This window comes from Lutra lutra, chromosome 5 (assembly GCF_902655055.1).
Source record: "Lutra lutra chromosome 5, mLutLut1.2, whole genome shotgun sequence".
NCBI classification, from domain to species: domain Eukaryota; kingdom Metazoa; phylum Chordata; class Mammalia; order Carnivora; family Mustelidae; genus Lutra; species Lutra lutra.
In genome coordinates, this window is record NC_062282.1 from 33,795,781 (window position 1) to 33,822,598 (window position 26,818).

Sequence of the window (26,818 nt, forward strand, 5' to 3'; positions counted from 1 at the left end):
AAGAAAGAGAAGTTGGGAGAGGGAGGTGAGGGGAGAAAGACAGAAAAAAAAAGAACATAAGAACATTGTATAACACAGGATTATCCTGCTTGAACCCTATTCTATGTATATTTACCAACTTTATTTCTTTCTCCTTGCTTCTTTTTTTTTTTAATTAATTTTAATTCCAGTGTAGTTAGCATACAGTGTTTTATTAGTTTTGGGTATACAGTATAGCGATTCAACAGCTCCATGTATTACTCACTGCTTATCAAGGTAATTGTACTCTTAATCCCCTTCACCTACTTGACCCATTCCCCTTACCCCCCCCCCTCCTCTCTGGTAACCGTCTGTTTGTTCTCTGTAGTTAACAGTCTGTTTTTTGGTTTGTCTCTCTCTCTTATCCCCCTTTGTTCCCTGCTCTGTTTCTTAAATTCCACATATAAGTGAAATCATATGGTATTTGTCTTTCTCTGACTGGCTTATTTTGCTTGGCATTATGCTTTCTCGTTCCATCCATATTGTTGCAGATGGCAGGATTTTTTATTTTTTATGACTTAATATTCTATTGTATATATGTATACCATATGTTTATCCATTCATCTTCTGATGGACACTTGAGCTGCTTCCATAGTTTGGTTATTGTAAGTAATGTTGCAATAAACATAGGGGTGCACATATCCTTTCAAATTAGTGTTTTTGTATTCTTTGGGTAATACCCAGTAGTACAATTACTAGATCATAGTGTAGTTCTATTTTTAATTTTTTGAGGAGCCTCCGTACTATTTTCCTCAGCGGCTGCAATAGTTTACATTCCCACAAACAATGCATGAGAGTTCCTTTTTCTGCACATCCTCACCAACACTTGTTGTTTCTTGGATTTTTTATTTTAGCCATTCTGACAGGTTCAGTGTGGTGATATCTCATTGTTGTTTTGACTTGCATTTCCCTGCTGATGAGTGATGTTGAGTATCTTTTCATGTGTCTGTTGGCCATCTGTGTCTTCTTTGGAATAATATCTATTCATGTCTTCTGTCCATTTCTTAACTAGATTGTTTATTTTTTGGCTGTAGAGTTTTTAAAGTTCTTTATATATTTTGAAGACTAACCCTTTAACAGATTATATCCTTTGCACTTATCTTCTCCCATTCTGTAGGTTTCCTTTTAGCTTTGTTGATTATTTGCTTCACTGAGCAGAAGCTTTTTATTTTGAAGAAGTGGCAGTAGTTTATTTTTGCTTTTGCTTCCTTGCCTCAGGAGACATATCAAAAGTAGTTTCTATGGGTGGTGCCAAAGAGGCTACTGCCTGTTTCACTGATAGGATTTTTATGGCTTCAGTTTCACAATTATGTCTTTAATCCATTCTGAATTTATTTTTGTGTTTGGTGTAAGAAAGTGGTCCAGTTTCATTTCTTTGCATGTTGCTGTCCGGTTTTCCCAGCACTATTTCTTGAAGAGACTGTCTTTTTTCCCATTGGATATTCTTTCCTTCATCATCAAAGATTAATTGACTACATAGTTGTGGGTTTATTTCTGGGTTTTCTATTCTGTTCTATTCATCTATGTGTCTATTTTTGTACCAGTACCAAGGTGTTTTGATCACTATAGCTTTGAAATATAATTTGAAGTCTGGAATTGTGATGCCTCCAACTTTGCTTTTCATTTTCAAGATTGCTTTATCTGCGTCTTTTGTGGTTCCATGCAAATTTTAGGAGTGTTTATTCTAGCTCTGTGAAAAATGCTGTTGGTAGTTTGATAAGGATTACTTTAAATATGTCCCTTTTACAACTGCACCTAAAACAATAAGATACATAGGAATAAACCTAACCAAAGAGGTGAAAGATTTGCAGTCTGAAAACTATAAAACACTGATGAAAGAAATTGAAGATGACACAAAGAATTGGAAAGACATTCCATGCTCATGGATTGGAGGAACAAATATTGTTAAAATGTCTATACTACCCAAAACATATAGTGTATTTTAAATTTTATTTATGATGTTTTTCATTTCTGACTGGTTCTTTTTTATGTTTTCTATCTCTTTGTTAAGGGTCTCACTGATGTCTCCACTTTTTTCCAAAGTCCAGGGAATATATTTATGATCATTACTTTAAGTTCTCTGTCAGGGATATTACTTATATCTGTTTCGCTTAGGTCTGTTGCTGTCCTTTTGTCCTGTTCTTTCATTTGGAACATAATCCTATGTGTTCTCATTTTGTCTAACACTCTATGTCTGTCTCTCTTTGTTAAGGAGGTCAGCTACATTTCCTGCTCGCGAAAGTAATGACCTTATAAAGAAGAGTGCCTTGCAGAGCAATGTCCTCTGTTCAGTATAACTGGGCACTTTAGCTAAAGCTATGTATGTTGTTTGCACCTAGCTGTTGTGTCCTGGCTGCTTTTTCTTTCAGCCCAGTTGTCTTTAGAGGCTGTCTTTGCCTGTTGTGGGTACTGTCTGGTCCTCCACCAGAGCAGAGTGAACAATTTTAACAAGGTGCACCTTGGGCTTCCATAGGGCCCACCACTGCCACCACCACCAGTGGGACAGAGGCTCTGGAAAATGGGGTCAGGAGAGCAGCAATGGCAAGGTTTGCAGCAGTCTTCTGGGAGAGAGTGCCCACAGAGGCTAGACTGAGGCAAGGGTTAGTTTGATCAAACAAAGTTCCTTCTCACAACACTCATTAGCAAGACCTTACTGTTCCTAAGTAACTTAACAGCAATCCAGAAGAAAGCTCAAGAATATTTACAGAAATGCAAAAATATAGGGTATCCAACAAGATAAAATTCATAATATCTAGCATCCAATCAAAAATTATCAGCATGCAATGAAACAATGTATTATCCATATGAAGATGAAAAATAATCTATTAAACCAACCCAGATGTGGCACAGAAGACAGAATTAGTAAACTAGGACAGTAAACAATTACTATAATTACAACCCCTATTTCAAGAAGCTGGAAATATTATGCATGTTAAGTAAAGACAAAAAAAATGTTATAAAGACCTAAATTGGACTTCCAGAGATGAAAACTATAGTGTGTGAAATGAAAAGTATAATAGGTGGGATTCATGATAGATTAGACATTACAGAAGTAATTACTGAACTTGAAGACACAGCAATCAAAACTATACAGATGAAACAGAAAAATTACTGAAAAAGCCCCATAGAGCATTAGTGCTTAATACTTCTTGTGGTGCAGGTCTATGGGAGGTAAGATGAATCCTTTCAGTTTTTGCTTGCTTCCAAGTATGTTTCTTTTGACTTCATTTTTAAAGAACATTTTTCCTGGATATAGAATTCTAGATTAATAGTTTTTCTTTTTTCTCTAAGAGCTTTAAGATGCCACTCCATTGCTCTCCCCCTTCATTTTTTTCTGATAAGAGGTCAGCCATCACTTTCATCATTGTTCATTGTATGAAATACTTCTTTTCTTCTTCTGATTTCAGGATTTTATCTTTACTCTTTAGATTTCAGCAGTATGATTATGATAAGACTAGGTATGGTTTTCTTTTTATTTACTTTTCTTGGGTTTCTCTGAACCTCTCAGGTCCATATGTTGACATCCTCCGTCAATTTTGGAAAATTGTCACTCATTATCTCTTCTGATACTACTTCTCTGTTTTGTTGTTGTTTTTGTTGTGGGACCCCAGATACACAAATGTTAGCCTATTTAATATTGTTTTACGGTTATTGGATGTTCTTATCACCCTTCTTTTAAAAATATTTTCTCTTTGTGTTTTAAATTGGGTAATTTTAATTTTAATTTTCAATCTAAATTCTCTGATTCATGTGATATGTTCATTATGCTAATGAGCCCATCAAAATAATTCTTAATCTTGTATTTTATTTTTCATTTTTAGATTACCATCTGGCTCCTTTTTATAGTTTTCATCCTTATTCTATGGTTCCCCATTTGTTCACACCTGCTATCTTTTCCATGAGATTCTTAATATATTTATTATTGTTATCTTGAAGTCCCTTTTTGATAATTCTAGCACTTGGACTGTCTTTGGATCAGGTTTTAACTGACTCTTGTCTCTCTTGAGAACAAGTCACTTTTTTTTTCTGTGATTGATGGTTTGATATTGATAATAGTACAATAGAAGCTGAAGCATCATTGAAATATGAAAACTGTTTCTAATGATGGCTCCTTAATTATAGGATACTAATGTAAACCAAGTATTGAGGAATATGTAATTTTAAATTCATTTTTATTGTTCATATATCTAGCTTTGAACCTGTTTTTAAAATTACTTTGAAATATTTCAAACTTTAGTTCTTGTACTGTGATTAATGCAATTCAATGGAAAGTATATAGCTTATCATTTTATGATTTTCTTTTTAAATACAAAAAGAGGTTAATTTTAAGTTTACTTGAAAACATATCATAACACATCTTTAGTTTGTTTACATCTAATTTCAAATAAAGTGTTTTAAGGGGAGGATAGATACATTTCATTCATGAAAACAAAAATGGTAATGGAGTACCACAGAAAAGTACTCATTCATGGGATCAGATGTGGCCACAGTTCCCGGCAGAGGACAGCACTCTATGGGAAATCACGTCTCTAGGGAAATGCTTCTGAACTTTTTGTGGTTTGTTTTGCCTCAAGTGCCAGAGCCTGATCAAACTGTTGACAAACATTTATGGAATTTTATTTGTTGTGTTTAAAACAGTTATGAAATTGTGAAACACTTTCTTTGAGGTTGAATATTCTGACTAGGTGCTTATTTGATTTTTTCCTCCTGTCACCTGCCAAAATTTAAGGACATGTAATAATAATAATGACTTACTATAAATTTAGTGCCTTCTGTGTAAGATACAGTTGCTTTTAATTGTTAAAAAGACTTCTTTTTTTAATTAACATATAATGTATTATTTACCCCAAGGGTACAGGTCTGTGAATCATCAGGCTTACACATTTCACAGCACTCACCATAGCACATACCCTCCTCAACGTTCATTACCCAGCCATCCTATCCCTCCCCACGTCCACCTCCCCAGCAACCCTCAATTTATTTCATGAGATTAAGAGTCCTTAGAGTTCATCTTCCTCCTGATCCCATCTTGTTTCATTTTTCCCTTCCTTACCCCCCACAACCCCCCGCCCTGCCTCTCAAATTCCTCATATCAGAGAGATCATATGATAATTGTCTTTCTCTGATTGACTTATTTCGCTTAGCATAATACCCTCTAGTTCCATCCACATCGCTGCAAATGGCAAGATTTGGGTTGTTTTTTTTTTTTTTTAATGGCTGCATAATTCCATTGTGCATATATACCACATCTTCTTTATCCATTCATCTGTTGATGGACATCTAGGTTCTTTCCATAGTTTGGCTATTGCGGACATTGCTGCTATAAACATTCAGGTGCACATGCCCCTTTGGATCACTACATTTGTAAATTTAGGGTAAATACCCAGTAGTACAATTGGTGGTTTGTAGGGAAGCTCTATTTTTAACTTTTTGAGGCAACTCCATACTGTTTTCCAGAGTGGCTGCACCAGCTTGCATTCCTACCAACAGTGTAGGAGGGTTCCCCTTTCTCTGCATCCTCGCCAGTGTCTGTCCTTTCCTGACTTGTTAATTTTGGTCATTCTGACTGGTGTGAGGTGGTATCTCACTGTGGTTTTGACTTGTATTTCCCTGATGCTGAGTGATGTGGAGCATTTTTTCATGTGTCTGCTGGCCATTTGGATATCTTTTTTCCAGAAAAGTCTGTTCATATCTTCTGCCCATTTCTTGATTGGATTATTTGTTCTTTGGGTATTGAGTTTGTTAAGTTATTTATAGATTTTGGATACTAGACCTATATCTGATATGTCATTTCCAAATATCTTCTCCCATTCTGTCAGTTGTCTTTTGGTTTTGCTGGCTGTTCCTTTGCTATGCAAAAGCTTTTGATCTTGATGAAGCCCAAATAGTTCATTTTTGCCTTTGCTTCCCTTGCCTTTGGGGGCTGAGGTTGAAGAGGTTGCTGCTTGTGTTCTCCACGAGGATTTTGATGGGTTCCTTTCTCACATTGAGGTCTTTCATCCATTTGGAGTCTACTTTTGTGTGTGGTGTAAGGAAATGATCCAGTTTCATTTTTCTGCATGTGGCTGTCCAATATTCCTAACACCATTTGTTGAAGAGACAGTCTTTTCCATTGGGCGTTCTTTCCCTCTTTGTCAAAGATTAGTTGACCACAGAACGGAGGGTCCATTTCCAGACTTTCTATTCTATCCTGTTGGTCTATGTGTCTATTTTTGTGCCAGTACCATACTGTCTTGATGATTACAGCTTTGTAATAGAGCTTGAAGTCCGAAATTGTGATGCCACCAACTTTGGTTTTCTTCTTCAACATTCCTCTGGCTGTTCGGGGTCCTTTCTGAATCCATACACATTTTAGTTTTATTTGCTCCATTTCTTTGAAAAAAATTGATGGTATTTTGATAAGGATTGCATTAGATATGTAGATTGCTTTAGGTAGCATAGACATTTTCCCAGTATTCTTCCAATGCATGAACATGGAACATTTTTTCTTCCTCAATTTCTTTCATGAGTACTTTATAGTTTTTTGAGTACAGATTCTTTTCCTCTTTGGTTAGGTTTATTCCTAGGTATCTTATGGTTTTGGGTGCAATTGTAAATGGGATTGGCTCCTTAATTTCTCTTTCTTCTGTCTTGCTGTTGGTGTGTAGTAATGCAACTGATTTCTGTGTATTGATTTTTATATCCTGACACCTTACTGAATTCCTGTATGAGTTCTAGCAGTTTCGGAGTGGAGTCTTTTGGGTTTTCCACATGAAGTATCCTATCATCTGCAAAGAGTGAGAGTTTGACTTCTTCTTTGCTGATTCAGATGCCTTTTATTTCTTTTTGTTGTCTGATTGCTGAAGCTAGGACTTATAGTAACTATGTTGAATAACAGTGGTGATAGTGGACATCCCTACTGTGTTCCTGACCTTAGCAGAAAAGCTCTATTTTTCCCCATTGAGAATAATATTCACTGTGGGTTTTTCATAGATGGCTTTGGTGATATTGAGGTATGTACCCTCTATCCTGACACTGTGAACAGTTTTGATCAAGAAAAGATTCTGTACTTTGTCAAATGCTTTTTCACCATCTATTGAGAGTATCATATGGTTCTTGTTCTTACTTTTATTAATGTGTTATATTACATTTGCATGTACTTTTATTAATGCATTGTATTACATTACATTACATTGATTTGCGGATGTTGAGCCAACCTTGCAGCCCAGTAATAAATCTCACTCGGTCGCGGTGAATAATCCTTTTAATGTACTGCTGGATCCTATTGGCTAGTATTTTGGTGAGAATTTTTGCATCTGTGTTCATCAAGGATATTGGTCTGTAATTCTCTTTTTTGATGGGATCTTTAGTTTTGGGATCAAGGTAATGTTGGCCTCATAAAATGAGGTTGGAAGTTTTCCTTCCACTTCTATTTTTTGGAACAGTTTCAGGAGAATAAGTATTAATTATGTAATTTGGTAGAATTCCCCTGGGAAGCCGTCCGTCCCCAGGTTCTTGTTTGTTGGGAGATTTTTGATGACTGGTTTAATCTTCTTACTGGGTATGAGTCTGTTCAGGTTTTCTATTTCTTCCTGGTTCAGTTTTGGTAGTTTATGTGTCACTAGGAATGCATCCATTTCTTCCAGATTGTCAAATTTTCTGTGTATAGTTGCTCATAATATGTTTTTATAATTGTTTGTATTTCTTTGGTGTTGGTTGTGATCTTTCCTCTTTCATTTATGATTTTATTTATTTGGGTCCTTTCTCTTTCTGATAAATCTGGCCAGGGGTTTATCAATCTTATTAATTCTTTCAAAGAACCAGCTCCAAGTTTCATTGATTTGTTCTATGTTCTTTTGGTTTCTATTTCATTGATTTCTGCTCTGATATTCATGATTTTTCTTCTCCTACTGGGATTAGCCTTTCGTTGCTATTCTTTCTCCAGCTCCTTTAGATATAGGGTTAGGTTGTATACTTGAGACCTTGTTTCTTGAGAAAGCCTTGTATTGACTACTTCGGGTAGCGGGAGATCAGCTAATTAGCTTATCTAAAGATTGCAAACACCTACAAATCCAACGGGAGATTGAAGAGAAGAAGAACAGCAATTCTAGAAACAGAAAATCAACCACTAGCTGAAAGGTAGGACTGGCGGAGAAGTGAATCCAAAGCGACGGGAAGATAGATCGCGGGGGGAGGGGCCGGCTCCCGGCCAGCGGCCGAGCAACGGAGCACAAAATCAGGACTTTTAAAAGTCTGTTCCGCTGAGGGACATCGCTCCAGAGGCTTAACTGGGGTGAAGCCCAGGTGGGGTCAGCACGGCCTCAGGTCCCGCAGGGTCGCAGAAGGATCAGGGGTGTCTGAGTGTCGCAGAGCTTACCAGTATTAGAACGGGGAAGCCGCCTACAAAGACCGAGCCGAGGAGTGACTCTCAGCTCGGGGTTGCCTTGAACCGGTCGCAGGCTCGGTCAGCTCGGAGCGCGGCCGGAGGCCAGGGTGACGGGAGTCATTGGGCGCTGTTCTCTGAGGGCGCACTGAGGAGTGGGGCCCCGGGCTCTCGGCTCCTCCGGGCCGGAGACCGGGAGGCCGCCATCTTCATTCCCGTCCTCCGGAACTCTACGGAAAGTGCTCAGGGAACAAAAGCTCCCGAAAGCAAACCCAGCAAACCCGAGCGGATTACTCAGCCCGGCCCCGGGTAAGGGCGGTGCAACTCCACCTGGGGCAAAGACGCTTGAAAATCACTACAACAGGCCCCTCCCCCAGAAGATCAACGGGAAACCCAGCCAGGACCAAGTTCACCTACCAAGGAGTACAGTTTCAATACCAAGGAGAGCGGCGGAATTCCAGAGGAGAAGAAAGCAAAGCACGGAACTCATGGCTTTCTCCCCATGATTTTTTAGCCTTGCAGTTAATTTAATTTTTTTTCTTTTTCAATTTTTTTTCTTTTTCTCTTCTTCTGCTAAATTTTTTTAACTTTTACCGTTTTCTTTTTTAATGTTTTTTAAATAGTTTATCATATATATATATATTTTTCCTCTTTTTATATTTTTTCTTTATCGGCTTTCTTTTTTTAATAGTTTCTTTTTTTTTTTTCTTTCTGAACTCCTTTTTATCCCCTTTCTCCCCCCTCACAATTTGGGATCTCTTCTGATTTGGCTAAAGCATATTTTCCTGGGGTTGTTGCCACCCTTTTAGTATTTTACTTGCTCCTTCATATACTCTTATCTGGACAAAATAACAAGGCGGAAAAATTCACAACAAAAAAAAAGAACAAGAAGCAGTACCAAAGGCTAGGGACCTAATCAATACAGACATTGGTAATATGTCAGATATAGAGTTCAGAATGACGATTCTCAAGGTTCTAGCCGGGCTTGAAAAAGGCATGGAAGATATTAAAGCAACCCTCTCGGGAGATATAAAAGCCCTTTCTGGAGAAATAAAAGAACTAAAATCTAACCAAGTTGAAATCAAAAACGCTATTAATGAGGTGCAATCAAAAATGGAGGCTCTTACTGCTAGGATAAATGAGGCCGAAGAAAGAATTAGCGATATAGAAGACCAAATGACAGAGAATAAAGAAGCTGAGCAAAAGAGGGACAAACAGCTACTGGACCACGAGGGGAGAATTCGAGAGATAAGTGACACCATAAGACGAAACAACATTAGAATAATTGGGATTCCAGAAGAAGAGGAAACAGAGAGGGGAGCAGAAGGTATATTGGAGAGAATTATTGGAGAGAATTTCCCCAATATGGCAAAGGGAACAAGCATCAAAATTCAGGAGGTTCAGAGAACCCCCCTCAAAATCAATAAGAATAGGTCCACACCCCGTCACCTAATAGTAAAATTTACAACTCTTAGTGACAAAGAAAAGATCCTGAAAGCAGCCCGGAAAAAGAAGTCTGTAACGTACAATGGTAAAAATATTAGATTGGCAGCAGACTTATCCACAGAGACCTGGCAGGCCAGAAAGAGCTGGCATGATATATTCAGAGTACTAAATGAGAAAAACATGCAGCCAAGAATACTATATCCAGCTAGGCTATCATTGAAAATAGAAGGAGAGATTAAAAGCTTCCAGGACAAACAAAAACTGAAAGAATTTGCAAATACCAAACCAGCTCTACAGGAAATATTGAAAGGGGTCCTCTAAGCAAAGAGAGACCCTAAAAGTAGTAGATCAGAAAGGAACAGAGACAATATACAATAACAGTCACCTACAGGCAATACAATGGCACTAAATTCATATCTCTCAATACTTACCCTGAATGTTAATGGGCTAAATGCCCCAATAAAAAGACACAAGGTATCAGAATGGATAAAAAACCAAAACCCATCTATATGTTGCCTACAAGAAACTCATTTTAAACCCGAAGATACCTCCAGATTTAAAGTGAGGGGGTGGAAAAGAATTTACCATGCTAATGACAACAGAAGAAAGCAGGAGTGGCAATCCTTATATCAGATCAATTAGATTTTAAGCCAAAGACTATAATAAGAGATGAGGAAGGACACTACATCATACTCAAAGGAACTGTCCAACAAGAAGATCTAACAATTTTAAATATCTATGCCCCTAACGTGGGAGCAGCCAACTATATAAACCAATTAATAACAAAATCAAAGAAACATATCGACAATAATACAGTAATAATAGGGGACTTTAACACTCCCCTCACTGAAATGGACAGATCATCCAAGCAAAAGATCAATAAGGAAATCAAGGCCTTAAATGACACACTGGACCAGATGGACATCACAGGTATATTCAGAACATTTCATCCCAAAGCAACAGAATACACATTCTTCTCTAGTGCACATGGAACATTCTCCAGAATAGATCACATCCTCGGTCCTAAATCAGGTCTCAACCAGTATCAAAAGATTGGGATCATTCCCTGTATATTTTCAGACCACAATGCTCTGAAGCTAGAACTCAATCACAAGAGGAAATTTGGAAAGAACCCAAATACGTGGAGACTAAACAGCATCCTTCTAAAGAATGAATGGGTCAACCAGGAAATTAAAGAATTGAAAAAATTTATGGAAACATATGATAATGAAAACACAACGGTTCAGAATCTGTGGGGCACAACAAAGGCAGTCCTGAGAGGAAAATATATAGCGGTAGAAGCCTTTCTCAAGAAACAAGAAAGGTCTCAGGTACAAACCTAACCCTACACCTAAAGGAGCTGGAGAAAGAACAAGAAAGAAACCCTAAACCCAGCAGGAGAAGAGAAATCATAAAGATCAGAGCAGAAATCAATGAAATAGAAACCAAAAAAAACAATAGAACAATACAACGAAACTAGGAGCTGGTTCTTTGAAAGAATTAATAAGATTGATAAACCCCTGGCCAGACTTATCAAAAAGAAAAGAGAAAGGACCCAAATAAATAAAATCATGAATGAAAGAGGAGAGATCACAACGAACACCAAAGAAATACAGACAATTATAAGAACATACTATGAGCAACTCTACGCCAACAAATTTGACAATCTGGAAGAAATGGATGCATTCCTAGAGACATATAAACTACCACAACTGAACCAGGAAGGAATAGAAAGCCTGAACAGACCCATAAAGTAAGGAGATTGAAACAGTCATCAAAAATCTCCAAACAAACAAAAGCCCAGGGCCAGATGGCTTCCCGGGGGAATTCTACCAAACATTTAAAGAAGAACTAATTCCTATTCTCCTGAAACTGTTCCAAAAAATAGAAATAGAAGGAAAACTTCCAAACTCATTTTATGAGGCCAGCATCACCTTGATCCCAAAACCAGACAAGGATCCCATCAAAAAAGAGAACTACAGACCAATATCCTTGATGAACACAGATGCAAAAATTCTCGCCAAAATACGAGCCAATAGGATTCAACAGTACATTAAAAGGATTATTCACCACGACCAAGTGGGATTTAATCCAGGGCTGCAAGGCTGGTTCAACATCCGCAAATCAATCAATGTGATACAACACATTAATAAAAGAAAGAACAAGAACCATATGGTACTCTCCATAGATGCTGAAAAAGCATTTGACAAAGTACAGCATCCCTTCCTGATCAAAACTCTTCAAAGTGTAGGGATAGACGGCACATACCTCAATATTATCAAAGCCATCTATGAAAAACCCACCGCAAATATCATTCTCAATGGAGAAAAACTGAAAGCTTTTCCGCTAAGGTCAGGAACACGGCAGGGATGTCCGTTATCACCACTGCTATTCAACATAGTACTAGAAGTCCTAGCCTCAGCAATCAGACAACAAAAGGAAATTAAAGGCATCCAAATCGGCAAAGAAGAAGTCAAACTATCACTCTTTGCAGATGATATGATACTATATGTGGAAAACCCAAAAGACTCCACTCCAAAACTGCTAGAACTCATACAGGAATTCAGTAAAGTGTCAGGATATAAAATCAATGCACAGAAATCAGTTGCATTTCTCTACACCAACAACAAGACAGAAGAAAGAGAAATTAAGGAGTCCATCCCATTTACAATTGCACCCAAAACTATAAGATACCTAGGAATAAACCTAACCAAAGAGACTAAGAATCTATACACAGAAAACTATAAAGTACTCATGAAAGAAATTGAGGAAGACACAAAGAAATGGAAAAATGTTCCATGCTCCTGGATTGGAAGAATAAATATTGTGAAAATGTCTATGCTACCTAAAGCAATCTACACATTTAATGCAATTCCTATCAAAGTACCATCCATTTTTTTCAAAGAAATGGAACAAATAATCCTAAAATTTATATGGAAACAGAAAAGACCTCGAATAGCCAAAGGAATATTGAAAAAGAAAGCCAAAGTTGGTGGCATCACAATTCCGGACTTCAAGCTCTATTACAAAGCTGTCATCATCAAGACAGCATGGTACTGGCACAAAAACAGACACATAGATCAATGGAACAGAATAGAGAGCCCAGAAATAGACCCTCAACTCTATGGTCAACTCATCTTCGACAAAGCAGGAAAGAATGTCCAATGGAAAAAAACCAGCCTCTTCAATAAATGGTGTTGGGAAAATTGGACAGCCACATGCAGAAAAATGAAATTGGATCATTTCCTTACACCACACACGAAAATAGACTCAAAATGGGTGAAGGATCTCAATGTGAGAAAGGAATCCATCAAAATCCTTGAGGAGAACACAGGCAGCAACCTCTTCGACCTCAGCCGCAGCAACATCTTCCTAGGAATATCACCAGAGGCAAGGGAAGCAAGGGCAAAAATGAACTATTGGGATTTTATCAAGATCAAAAGCTTTTGCACAGCAAAGTAAACAGTGAACAAAACCAAAAGACAACTGACAGAATGGGAGAAGATATTTGCAAATGACATATCAGATAAAGGGCTAGTGTCCAAAATCTATAAAGAACTTAGCAAACTCAACACCCAAAGAACAAATAATCTAATCAAGAAATGGGCAGAGGACATGAACAGACATTTCTGCAAAGAAGACATCCAGATGGCCAACAGACACATGAAAAAGTGCTCCATATCACTCGGCATCAGGGAAATACAAATCAAAACCACAATGAGATATCACCTCACACCAGTCAGAATGGCTAAAATTAAGAAGTCAGGAAATGACAGATGCTGGCGAGGATGCGGAGAAAGGGGAACCCTCCTACACTGTTGGTGGGAATGCAAGCTGGTGCAACCACTCTGGAAAACAGTATGGAGGTTCCTCAAAATGTTGAAAATAGAACTACCCTATGACCCAGCAATTGCACTGCTGGGTATTTACCCTAAGGATACAAACGTAGTGATCCGAAGGGGCACGTGCACCTGAATGTTTATAGCAGCAATGTCTACAATAGCCAAACTATGGAAAGAACCTAGATGTCCATCAACAGATGAATGGATAAAGAAGATGTGGTATATATACACAATGGAATACTATGCAGCCATCAAAAGAAATGAAATCTTGCCATTTGCGACGACGTGGATGGAACTAGAGGGTATCATGCTTAGCGAAATAAGTCAATCGGAGAAAGACAACTATCATATGATCTCCCTGATATGAGGGAGAGGAGATGCAACATGGGGGGTTGAGGGGGTAGGAGAAGAGTAAATGAAACAAGATGGGATTGGGAGGGAGACAAACCATAAGTGACTCTTAATCTCACAAAACAAACTGAGGGTTGATGGGGGGAGGGGGTTGGGAGAGGGGGGGTGGGGTTATGGATACTGGGGAGGGTATGTGCTATGGTGAGTGCTGTGAAGTGTGTAAACCTGGCGATTCGCAGACCCGTACCCCTGGGGATAAAAATATATGTTTATAAAAAATTAAAAAAATTATTAAAAAAAAAAAAAGAAAGGCTTGTATTGCTATATATTTCCTCTCAGGAATGTCTTCACTGTGTCCCAAAGATTTTGAACTGTTGTGTTTTCATTTTCATTTGTTTCCATGAATTTTTAAAATTCTTCTTCTATAATTTCCTGGTTGACCCATTCATTCTTTAGTAGGATGCCATTTAGCCTCCATGTATTTTTGTTCTTTCCAAATTTCCTCTTACAATTGTGTTCTGGTTTTAAAGCATTGTGGTCTGAATATATGCAGGGAATGATCCCAATCTTTTGGTACCAGTTGAGACCTGATTTGTGACCAAGGATGTGATCTATTCTGGAGAATGTTCCATGTGCACTAGAGAAGAATATGTATTCTGGTTTTTTTAGATGGAATGTTCTAAATATATCTGTGATGTACATCAGGTCCAGTGTATCATTTAAAGCCTTTATTTCCCTGTTGATCTTTTGCTTAGATGATCTCTCCATTTTGGTGAGGTGAGTGTTAAAGTCCCCAACTATTATTGTATATTATCTATGTGTTTCTTTGATTTTGTTATTAATTGGTTTATATAATTGGCTGCTCCCATGTTAGGGGCATAGATATTTAAAATTGTTAGATCTTCTCATTGGAAGTATGATATAGTGTCCTTTAAGTATGATATAGTGTCCTTCCTCATCTCTTATTATAGTCTTTGGCTTAAGATCTAATTTATCTGATATAAGGATTGCCATCTCAGCTTTCTTCTGATGTCCATTAGCATAGTAAATGGTTTCCCATCCCTTCACTTTAAATCTGGAGGTGTCTTTGGGTCTAAAATGAGTTTCTTACAGACAGGATATTGATGGTTCTTGTTTTTTTAATCCATTCTGATATCCTGTGTCTTTTGATTGGGGCATTTAGCCCATTTATGTTCAGGATGACTATTGAAAGATATGAATTTAGTGCCATTATATTGCCTGGTTACCATTACTGTATATCGCCTCTGTTCCTTTCTGTTCTGTTACTTTAGTCTCTCTCTCTGCTTAGAGGATCCCTTTCAATATTTCCTGTAGGGCTGGTTTGGTGTTTACAAATTCTTTAAGTTTTTGTTTGTCCTGGAAGTTTTTTATCTCTCCTACTATTTTCAGTGACAGTCTAGCTGGATATGGTATTGTTAGCTGCATATTTTTCTCATTTAGTGCTCTGAATATATCATGCCAGTCCTTTCTGGCCTGCCAGGTCTCTGTGGATAGGTCTGCTGCCAATCTAATATTTCTACCATTGTATGTTACATACCTCTTGTCCCAAGCTGCTTTCAGAATTTTCTCTTTGTCACTGAGACTTGTAAGTTTTACTGTTAGATGACAGGGTATGGACCTATTTTTATTGATTTTAAGGGGGGTTCTCTGTGACTCCTGGATTTTGATGCTTGTTCCTTTCACCAAATTAGGGAAATTTTTTGTTATAATTTGCTCTAATATACTTTCTGCCCCCCTCTCTCTTTCTTCTTCTTCTGGGATCCCAATTATTCTAATATTGGTTCATCTTATGGTATCACTTATCTCTCGAATTCTCCCCTTGGGGTCCAGTACTTGTTTGTCTTTCTTTTGCTCAGCTTCTTAATTCTCCATCATTTGGTCTTCTGTATCACTAATTCTCTCTTTCGCTTCATTTATCCTAGCAGTAAGATCCTCCATTTTTTACTGTACCTCATTAATAGCTTTTTTTAAAATTTCAACTTGGTTAGATTTTAGTTCTTTTATTTCTCCAGAAAGGGATTCTCTAGTATCTTCCACGCTTTTTTCAAGCCCAGCTAGCACCTTGATAATCATCATTCTGAACTCTACTTCTTTTTTTTTTTTAAAGATTTTATTTATTTATTTGTCAGAGAGAGAGGGGGAGAGAGAGCAAGCACAGGCAGACAGAATGGCAGGCAGAGGCAGAGGGAGAAGCAGGCTCCCTGATGAGCAAGGAGCCCGATGTGGGACTCGATCCCAGGACGCCGGGATCATGACCTGAGCCAAAAGCAGCTGCTTAACCAACTGAGCCACCCAGGTGTCCCTGAACTCTACTTCTGATAAATTACTAATGTCCGTATTGATTAGGTCCCTAACCATCGGTACTACCTCTTGTTCTTTTATTTTTGTGGTGAGTTTTTCCACCTTGTCATTTTATCCAGATAAGAATAGATGAATGAGAGAATGGAATACTAAAAGGTAACAATGACCCCAGAAAAGTATACACTATCCAAATCAGAAGAGACCCAAAACTGGGGGGAGAAGAAAGGGGGGAAAAAAGAAAAAGAAAAAGATATATATTGAACTGGTGAATAGAACAGAGCCACACACTTTATTTTGGGTGTATTTTGTTCTGTTAGAAGAAACTACCTCCCAAAATTTTAAAGAAAGAAAATCATTCATACACACACACACACACACACACACACACACACATAAGGGTAAACACAATGAAGAAATGGAATATGACTGTAAAGATCAAAATTTTTAAAGAGTCTAAAAAAGGAATTGATAAGAAGTTGGTTGAAAAAAGAAAAAAAAAAAGAGGAAAAAATTTGATCAGGCCAGAGACTATAACAATGCTGTGCATTAGATTTAGGGTATATTTTGATCTATTAGAAGAAACTGTATCCCAAATTTTTAAAGAAAAAAGAAACCTATATATATACAAAAAATAAGGTTAAATATAATGAAGGGATAAAATATGACTATAACAATGAAAATTTAAAAAGAGTTTTAAGAAGTTATTGATAACATAAAATAGTTTAAAAATGTTAAAATAAGAAACAGGAAAAATTTTTAAAAATAGGATAAGAAAAAAATAAAATTAAAAAAATTTAACCTTGAAAGGGCAAAAAATTGTGGGGAAAAACCATGAATTCTATGTGTTGCTTTCCCCTAGTTCTGGAGTTCCACAGTTCTCATTGAGTAGTGACCTTGGTCTTGGCTAGATGTTCTTTCTAATCTTCTGGTGGAGGGTGCTATTGCTTTCATTCTCAAATGTATTTGCCTGAGGCGGAAATGTACCACCCTTGCCAGGGGCCAGGCTAAACAAGCTGTTCAGTTTTGCTTTTAGTAACTTTTGTTCCCTGAAGGCTTTCTGTATGGCTTTGGAGGACAGGAATGAAAACGGTTGCCTCCCAATCTCCAGTGAGGAGGAACCGAGAGCTTGGGGCCCCCCCTCCTCAGTGCACCCTCAGATAAAAGCAGTCAGTCCCTCCCATCTCTCTGGTCTCCAGCTCCACTCCATGCCTACCCTGTGACCAAGCATTTCTATCTCTGGCACACAACCCCGTTTGGAGTCTCCAAACCCAGGAGATTCCTGCAGTGCACTCCCACACTGCTCCTCCCAGAGGAGGAAGGAGGGGTCTCCCCAGGTCTGCCATTTGTGGGGGTCCCTGTTTGAAGAGCAGTGGCCCAGCTGCACCTCAGATCACAGTTTAACATAACCACAAGCTGAGAGCTCCTCCTTGATTCCATCTCTGTAGCTTCCCCACTCTGATACTTGGGAGCTCTGCCACACTCAGACACCCCTGGTCTTTTTAAGACTACGCAGGTCCTGGGACCACACTGTCCCTGTGAGCGCTCCACCCCCTGCTTAGCCTCTGAAGTGATGTCTCTCAGTGGAGCAGACTTCTAAAAGTTCTGATTTTGTGCTCTGCTGCCCTACCACTTGCCAGGAGTCAGACCCTCCCCCACAGTCTGTGTTGCCTTGGATTCATTTCTCCGCACGTCTTACCTTCTGGAAAGTGATCGATTTTCTGTTCCTAGAATTGCTGCTCTTCTTCTATCTCCTGTTGAGTTTGTAAGTGTTCAGAATGTTTTAATAACTATCTAGCTGAACTCCTGGGACCTGATGATATTTAGGTCTCCTACTTCTCTGCCATCTTGCTCTTCCCCCAAATGACTTCTTTTGAAGTTCATTGGCAATTTCATGTTTTGAAAATTGCATGATTTATTGCACAAAACCATGTTCACAGCATTCTTACATTGTATGATTTTATGAATGCCTATTATGTCCCCATTAAGTTGTTCACTTTTTATCTTCTTCTGAACTGTTTTTTAAAGCTTTTTATTCATATGCAGGATTTTTCATCTATCAGTTTCCAGTCCAACAAATGTATTATTTTTGAGCATTTTCTATAAGTGTGAGCTCTGTTACAAATGCTTTTGCTTCTGACTTTTTTAATTGTCTTTTTCTCTCCCGTAGTTCAATTATATATGTGTTGACACATGCTCAGACACAGCAAGAAGAGGTCAGTGCCCTTCAACAACATTCTGTAGTCATATCTTCTACATTATGCCTAACCAAACTTCTTCCATTCATTTCTTTTCCTTTTTTATTACACACACACACACACACACACACACACACACACACACACTGTCTCTCTCTCTCTCTCTCTCTCTCTCTCTCTCTCACAGAGGTGTCTATAAAATATATTTGTACTGTTTAATGTACAATAACAAAATAAAACAAACAGTAGTGTAACCCATGTCAAAAAATAGAACTTGGGCAGTTTCCAAGCATACCCACTTAGTTCTTGGCTTCATCTCTAATTATAATCCTGTCCCTCCGCCCTGGAGGTATCTACTATTCTGGTTGTGTGATAATCATACCTTTCTCTTTATACTTTTACAACCCATATATACATCCTTAAACAATGCTCTGGTTTTGCTTTTTTGAACTTAATATGAATGGAATCATACTGTTGGAATTTTTTTCCTATTTTAAACTTTTGATTTGAATATTAAAAATTATGTACTCCAATAATCATTTGAACAAAAAAAGTTACACTCTAATTAAACTGCATTTTACAGTTTGCAGGACACCTCGGACCAACTTGGTTTTTACTCTAGATTTCACTGATGTCAAACCCTCCAGCTTCTTCCTTCACCAACATGCAAGTTCTTTTCCTTCCCTGCCAGCCAACCAGGCAAATGAGAGGCAGGCTCCACGTTCATTGTGGGTCGTTCTGATTCTTTGGTGAGAAAAGGGGAAGCATTTAGACTTGATCCAAACTCTTTGAATCTTATAAAGTTAACAGCTGAAATAAGTAAAATAAGAAGGTAGTGCTTGTGGAGTACACAGTACATGTTGGTGGCACACACCTCATTATAATTTGCCTGCTTGCTTCTCCTGTTCAGTCATTTCTGTTGAAGACAGTAGATTTTTTTTATGCCTTCTTTAATTTAAACTTACCAAATTTCTCAACCTCAGCCTTATGATGTTTGTTAGACATGATGCAGAGGAAGGAGAGTGAGACTCTCCAGAGAGTGCACTCCAGTCTGCTCGGTGGCCACCTCTAAGTGCACTATTGGAATTACTTTTATCCTCCTTCTTTTGATCAATATTGTATTTGTAATGCCATCTATATTATAGCATTTGGCTATATCATTTTCTCAGTAATATACTGTTCCATTGTATGAATATTTCACAACTCATTCATGCAACCATAAGTGGACATCCAGGTTGTTTGTAGGTTTGGGTTACTGTAAATAACTGCTGCCAATATTCTTACACACTTTTGCTGATACATATCTTTACATGTTTTTATGGTAGGTACTGGCATACTTTAATATTTCCCTGGTGCAACACCTCTTGGATTTTGATATTCAAACTTTAGAATATAGGTATCTTTGTAATACACTTGTCAGTTGATGTTTTATATGAAAAATTTATATTTATCCCCAAACACAGTACTACATTTTCAAGAAAACTCTGTGTGTGTGTTGGGGGTGGGTGTTGTAGGGGAAGTCTTGAGTTATATTCTAAGTAGAATTGTTAAATGTTAATATTTTGAAAGTTGCAGTCAGAATCAGCAAAGGGCATTGTGATGGTTAATTTTACATGTCAACTTGGCTGGAGGTGGGTGCCCAGATATTTGGTTAAATATTATTCTTTGTGTATCTATGAGGGTATTTCTGGATGAGATTAACATTTCAATAGAGTAAATTAAACAGATTTCCCTCTACCATGTGGGTGACCCTCATCTAAATCATTGCTTGTCTCAATTGGACAAAAGGCTGAGTAAAGGAGTACTTGCTTTCTCTGCCTATCTTCAAGCTGGAACATAGGTCTTCCCCTGCCTTCAGACTTGGACTTAGACTAGAACTATACCATTGGCTTTCCTGGGTCATCAGCAGATACTTGGATCTTGACGGCAGATCTGGGACTTCTCAGTCTCCATAATCATGTAAGGCAGCTCCTTATAATGAATCGTAAGTCATACATATATCCAAATGATTGTGTTTCTTTAGAGAACCCAGACTAATACAGCATGTTGCTGTATACAAAGTAATTGTTTGAAATGAACATATTAATCATTTAATGAACACTTCAGCCATTTTATATCTTAACCTGACAGCTTGTCACTTATATGTATAGGTATTTTACTGTGAATTAGTAATGTTTTAGGAAATTGGTTGAGGTTTTGAGTTGACATAAAAATGTTACAAGTTTTCTTATTTAAAATGTTGATAAACAGACTCTTGATTAGCATTTATTTTTAAAATGTCTAATTTATAAAAACAGATTTCTGATTTTTAAGTGGAGAACACCTTAAGGTGGGAAATGCCACAACTAAAATGGAAATACTAGGTCATAGGTTATGTGTCTTCAAGTTGGCTAGATAATGCCAAATTGTATTCCAAAAGTATGGTACAAATATTCCCATCAGGTGTCTGTGGGAATTCTGTTGCTTATATCCTCACAAGGAAGGTAACCAAATATCCCGATTTTTAAAGAAATGAACTGTTTTACAGAAAAATGTCAGTCATAAAACAGAAAGTACAGAATTAGAAAAGAATAATTTCACAGACTCAAATGATATAGATTAAGGGAAGAATTATTAATTTGTGTCAAAAATCATTAAGTGGTTAATTGGAAATTTGGTTAATTGCTAAAAGAAAATCTCACATGTTATTTTTTAATAGTAAGGGAAAAACTTATCTGTTCAGTGGAGGAGAAAACAAAGTAAATTAGTGAAAGACTCAATCAACTGTAGCATCACTTTTGGTTGTTAATGAAATAATGTGTGCCTTTTGATATAATACCACGTGAAGTTGCACACCATTGCCTATGAATTATGCTAGGCAACAATATTTAAATTGGATTTACTAAGCCTCTAATATGATGTTCAATTTACAAGAAATATAGAATATAGACAAACAAGTTAAATGAGAGTGTAGCAAATAAAGTAGATAAATTCAGGGATATTCTGCAGGAGGTAAATGGGTTGGATTCTTTAAAAAGTTACTATTGTGAAAAAGACAATTGTGGTTGATTATGAGAAACTAAGGGACACAAAAACCAGAGACATATATATACATGATCTTATGTTTGAGATATATGTGTATATATATATATACACACACACACACACACACACATATACGTGTGTGTGTGTGTGTGTGTGTGTGTAATTTTATTTATTTGTCAGAGAAAGAGAGAGAGTACAAGCAGGGGGAGTGGCAGGCAGAGAGAGAAGTGGGCTCCCCACCAAGCAAGGAGCCCAATGTGGGACTCAGTTCCTGGATCCTGGGATCATGACTTGAGCTGAAGGCAGACACTTAACCAGGTATCCTCACGTTTGATATTTGAATGAATAAACCTCCTGTGTGCAATATTTGGGGATTAAATGGGGAATTTTGAAAATACTCTCAATATCAGAGGAGATAAAATGTACTGAAAGAGAAAGTAGAGATAATTTACTGAAAAAAGCAGATTGAGAAAAAAATATGTGCAATATGATTTTATACTGAGATGAAACTGCAAAGGGATGTGTGTGTGTGTGTGTGTGTGTGTGTGTGTGTGTGTGTGTGTGTGTGTGTTTAAAAAGACCTGGAAGTATAGAATTAAGATAATTAGTAGTGGTGGTCTCTGGTGGTGAAGGATTTATTTAATTATGTTTTCCTAATTTTCTACAATGCACATATGCTTCTTTTGTATCAATAATTTTTAAAAGACACAAAGTAGATAAGAGAGGGATAGTCCAAGATGGTGGAGTAGAAGACCTTAGTTAAGTCTGGTCCCAGGAATTCAGCTTGATAGCTATCAAATCATTCTGAACACCTGTTAGCTCAACCAGAGATCTAAGAAAACAATAGCTGCAACTCTACAAATAGAAAAGCAACCACTTTCTGCAAGGTAGGAGGTGTGGAGAAGTGAAACATAGGTGATATATGGGAAGATAAACCATGGGAGGAGGGAGCCTCTGTAAGCTGGCTAATGGCAAGTGATGTAGGAGTGGAGCACAAAATCAGAACTTTTAGAAATCTGCTCCAGTGAGGGACATCCTTGCCTGAATCGTGTTCAGGTGGTGAAACAGGGTGGAGTCCTAGATGGGACAGTATGGTTTCAGGATCCTCGGGATCATAGGAAGACTGGGGATGCCTGAGTGTGGCTAAGTACCCAGGCATTAGAGTGGGCAAACCAGCTTCAATTCAGCAAGCCCAGGAGTGGGCTCTCAGCTTGGGGTTGGCATGTACTATGAACTGTGGCAGGGTTGATCAACTACTCTTTAAGCAGGGTCCCAGGAAGTGGCAGAACCATGGCCAGACCCCACTTCTTCCCCCCAGAGGAAGGGAGCTGGAAGTGCCTGGTGCCAGAGTGTGCAGGGTTTGGAGACATGTAACAGGGTCACGTGCCTGAGATAGAAATGCTTGGTCATACACTGGGTGAACACAGAGTGTGGATGGAGACCAGGGAGACAGGAGTGACTGACTGCTTTACCCTGAGGATGCACTGAGGAGTGGGGCCCTGAGCTTTCAGCTCTGGGGCTGGAGAGTAGGAGACCAACATTTTCATTCTCATCCTCTTCAGTGGTTCAGAAAGCCTTCAAGGAACAAAAGCCACATAGAGCAATCTGGAGCACCTTACTTAGTCTGGCCCCTGACCAGGGCAGTGCAATTATACCCAGGGCAAAGACACTTGAGAATCTGAGCAACAGGCCCCTTCCCCAGAATATCAGCGAGAACATCCTGCTAAGACCAAGTTTCTGATCATAGATACCTGCAAAACGCTAGTGCTAGGTGAAAATAGAGAATTCATGTTTTTTCCCCCATGATTCTTTAGTTGTTCAATTTTTCTTTTAGTTCAATTTTAATTTTTTCTCTTTTCTTTTTCAACCAATTTCTTATTTTATCAATCTTTTTAAAAAATCGTTTTAAATTTTAATTTTTACATTTACATTCTATCCTTTTGTTGTATTTAATTTTAGTTTTGTATATATACAAGCTTTTCTTTTTTTTTTCTTTACAGTTTTAAGATGCAGTTTCTTCTAACAAATAGAACAAAATACACCCACAATCTAGTGTATGGCTCTGTTCTTTTCACTTGTCTGATCATATTCTCTCTCTCTGTTTTCTTCTTTTTTTTAATTAAAGTCTTAACATTTTCATCTTTACAGTTACATTGTGTCATTTCAATGTCTTTAATTTTATTTTTCTACATATATAAGATTTTCTTTCTTTACAGTTTTGGGATGTAGTGTCTTCTAACAAACTGACCAGAATACCCAGGATATAGTGTATTGCTCTGTTCTGTTCATCTGTATGTTTATAGTCCTTATTTTTTTGTCCTTCAATTTTCATTTTTACAGTTACCTTCTGTCCTTCCATTGTATTAGTTTTATTTTTGCATATATGTAAATTTTTCTTTACATTTTTGGGATCTAGTTTTCTAATAAACATACCAAAATGCACACAGGATCCAGTGTATTGCTCTGCTCTGTTCACCTGTCTGATTGTTTTATTTATTTATTTATTTATTCATCTATTTTTTTTATTGGTTTTGGGTCTCTTCTGATATGTTTAGTGTATATTTCTCTGGGATTGTTCCCATTTTAGTATTTTGTTCTCCCGTTCATCTGTTCTTCTCTGGACAGAAGGACATGGTGGAAAAACTCACCTCAAAAAAGAGAACAAGACAAGAGGCAGTACTGACTGCCAGGGGCCTAATCAAATATATATATATATATATATATATATATATATATATATATATATATAATCTGGATATAAATAAGATGTCAGAACTAGAGTTCTGAATAAGAATTATGAGATACTAGCTGGGCTTGGAAAAAGCATAGAAGACACTAAAGAATCCCTTTCTGGAGAAATAAAAGAACTAACATCTAATTAAGTTGAAATCAAAAAGGCTGTTAATGAGCTGCAATAAAATACGAAGTTCTAACTGCTAGGATAAATGAGGCAGAAGAGAGAATTAGTGATATAGAAGATAAAATGATGGAGAATAAAGAAGCTGAGAAAAAGAGAGAGAAAAAACTACTGGATCATGAGGGGAGAGTTTGAGAGAGAAGTGATACCATAAAGTGAAACCATATTAGAATAATTGGGATCCCAGAAGAAGAGGAAAGAGAGAGAGAGGCAGAAGGTATATTTGGAGCAAATTATAGCTCAGAAATTCCCTAATCTGGAGAAGGAAACAGGCATCCAAGTCCAGGAGACACAGAGAACCCCCATCAAAATCAATGAAAATACGCCAACACCTCAACATGTAACAGTGAAACTTGCAAATCTCAAAGACAAAGAGAAAATCCTGAAAGCAGCTTGGGACAAAAGGTGCATAACTTAGAAACAGCAGATTGGCAGCAGACCTATCCACAGAGACCTGGCAGACCAGAAAGGACTGGCATGATACATCCAGGGTGCTAAATGAGAAAAATTTGCAGCCAAGAATACTTTTTCCAGCAAGGATGTCATTCAAAATAGAAGGAGTGAGAAAAAGCTTCCAGGGCAACCAAACTAAAAGAATTTGTGATCACTAAACCAGCTCTACTAGAAATATTAAAGGAGGATCCTTTAAGTGAATAGAGAACCCAAAAGTAACATAGACAAGAAAGGAACAGAGATAATATAGAGACTTTACTGGTAATACATGGTATTAAATTCATATCTTTTGATAGTTATCCTGAATGTAAATGGGCTAAATGCCCCAATCAAAAGATACAGCATATCAGACTGGATAAAAAAGCAAGACCCATTGATATGCTGTCTGCAAGAGACTCATTTTAGACCAAAGACACTTCCCTATTGAAAGTGAGGGGGTGGAGAATGATTTATCATGTTAATGGATCTCAAAAGAGAGCTGGGGTAGCAATCCTTATATCAGACAAATTAGATTTTAAACCAAAGGGTGTAATAAAAGATGAGGAAGGACACTATATCATAATTAAAGGGTCTATCCAACAAGAAGATCTAACAATTATAAATATTCGTGCCCTTAACATGGGAACAACCAATTATATAAACCAGTTAATAAGAAAATTAAAGAAACACATTGATAATAGTACAATAATCATAGGGGACTTTAAAAGCCCACTTACTGCAATGGACATATCATCTAAGCAGAAGATCAACAAGGAGACAAGGGCTTTGAATGACACACTGGGCCAGATGGACTTCACAGATACATTCAGAGCATTCCATTCTAAAGCAACAGAATACATATTCTCAAGTGCACCTGGAACATTCTCCAGACTAGATCACATATTGGATCACAAATCAGGTCTCAACGAGTACCAAAAGATTGGGATCATTCCCTGCATATTTTCAGATCACAATGCTTTCAAACTGGAACTCAGTCACAAGAGGAAATTTGGAAAGAACTCAAATACATGGATGCTAGAGAGCATCCTACTAAAGAATGAATGGGTCATCCAGGAAATTAAAGAATTCTAAAAATTCATGGAAACAAATGAAAATAAAAACACAACTGTTCAAAACCTTTGGGATGCAGCAAAGGTGGTCCTAAGAGGGAAGTATATAGTAATACAAGTAATACAGGCTTTTCTCAAGAAACAAGAATGGCCTCAAACACCTAACTTTACACCTGAAGGAGCTGGAAAAGAGGAGAAATAAAGCCTAATCCCAGCAAGAGAAGAGAAATAATAAGGATTAGAGCAGAAATCAATGAAATAGAAACAACAACAAAAAACCAGTAGAACAGATCAACAAAACTATTAGCTGGTTCTCTGAGATAATTAATAGGAATAATTACTAATTAATTAGATTAATAATTAATTTGATTAATAATCTTATAAAAAAGAAAAGAGAAAGGACCAAAATAAATAAAATCATGAATGAAAGAGGAGAGATTGCAACCAGCACTAAAGAAATACAAACCATTATAAGAACATATTATGAACAACTATATGCCAAACAATTAATCTGTAGGAAATGCATGCATCCCTAGAGACACATAAACTACCGAAACTGAAACAGGAAGAAATAGAAAACCTGAACAGACCCATAACCAGCAAGGAAATTGAATCAGTAATCAAAAACCTCCCCACAAACAAGAGTCCAGAGCCGGATGGCTTGCCAAGTGAATTCTACCGAACATTTAGAGTAGAATTAGTGCCTGGTCTTCTGAAGCTATTTCAAAAACTAGAAATGGAAGGAAAACTTCCAAATTCCTTCTATGAGGCCAGCAGTACCTTGATCCCAAAACAAAAGACCCCACCAAAAAGGAGAATTACAGACCAATATCCCTAAA

The 26,818-nt window shown here is 37.5% G+C and overlaps 2 protein-coding genes across 2 annotated transcripts in view; one reads left to right on the forward strand and one right to left on the reverse strand.

Annotated features, from left to right (window-relative positions):
• The window catches only part of FBXO4 (F-box protein 4), a 42,192-nt gene extending 23,583 nt beyond the window's left edge, over window positions 1–18,609 (forward strand). Inside the window, exon 6 of the mRNA XM_047730981.1 lies at window positions 18,509–18,609. Within this exon, the coding sequence (XP_047586937.1) occupies window positions 18,509–18,528 (20 nt within the window). The 3' untranslated portion in view covers window positions 18,529–18,609. The remainder of the gene's footprint in view (window positions 1–18,508) is intronic.
• Window positions 1–26,818, reverse strand: part of OXCT1 (3-oxoacid CoA-transferase 1) — a 343,538-nt gene that overhangs the window by 192,381 nt on the left and 124,339 nt on the right. The window lies entirely within an intron of this gene.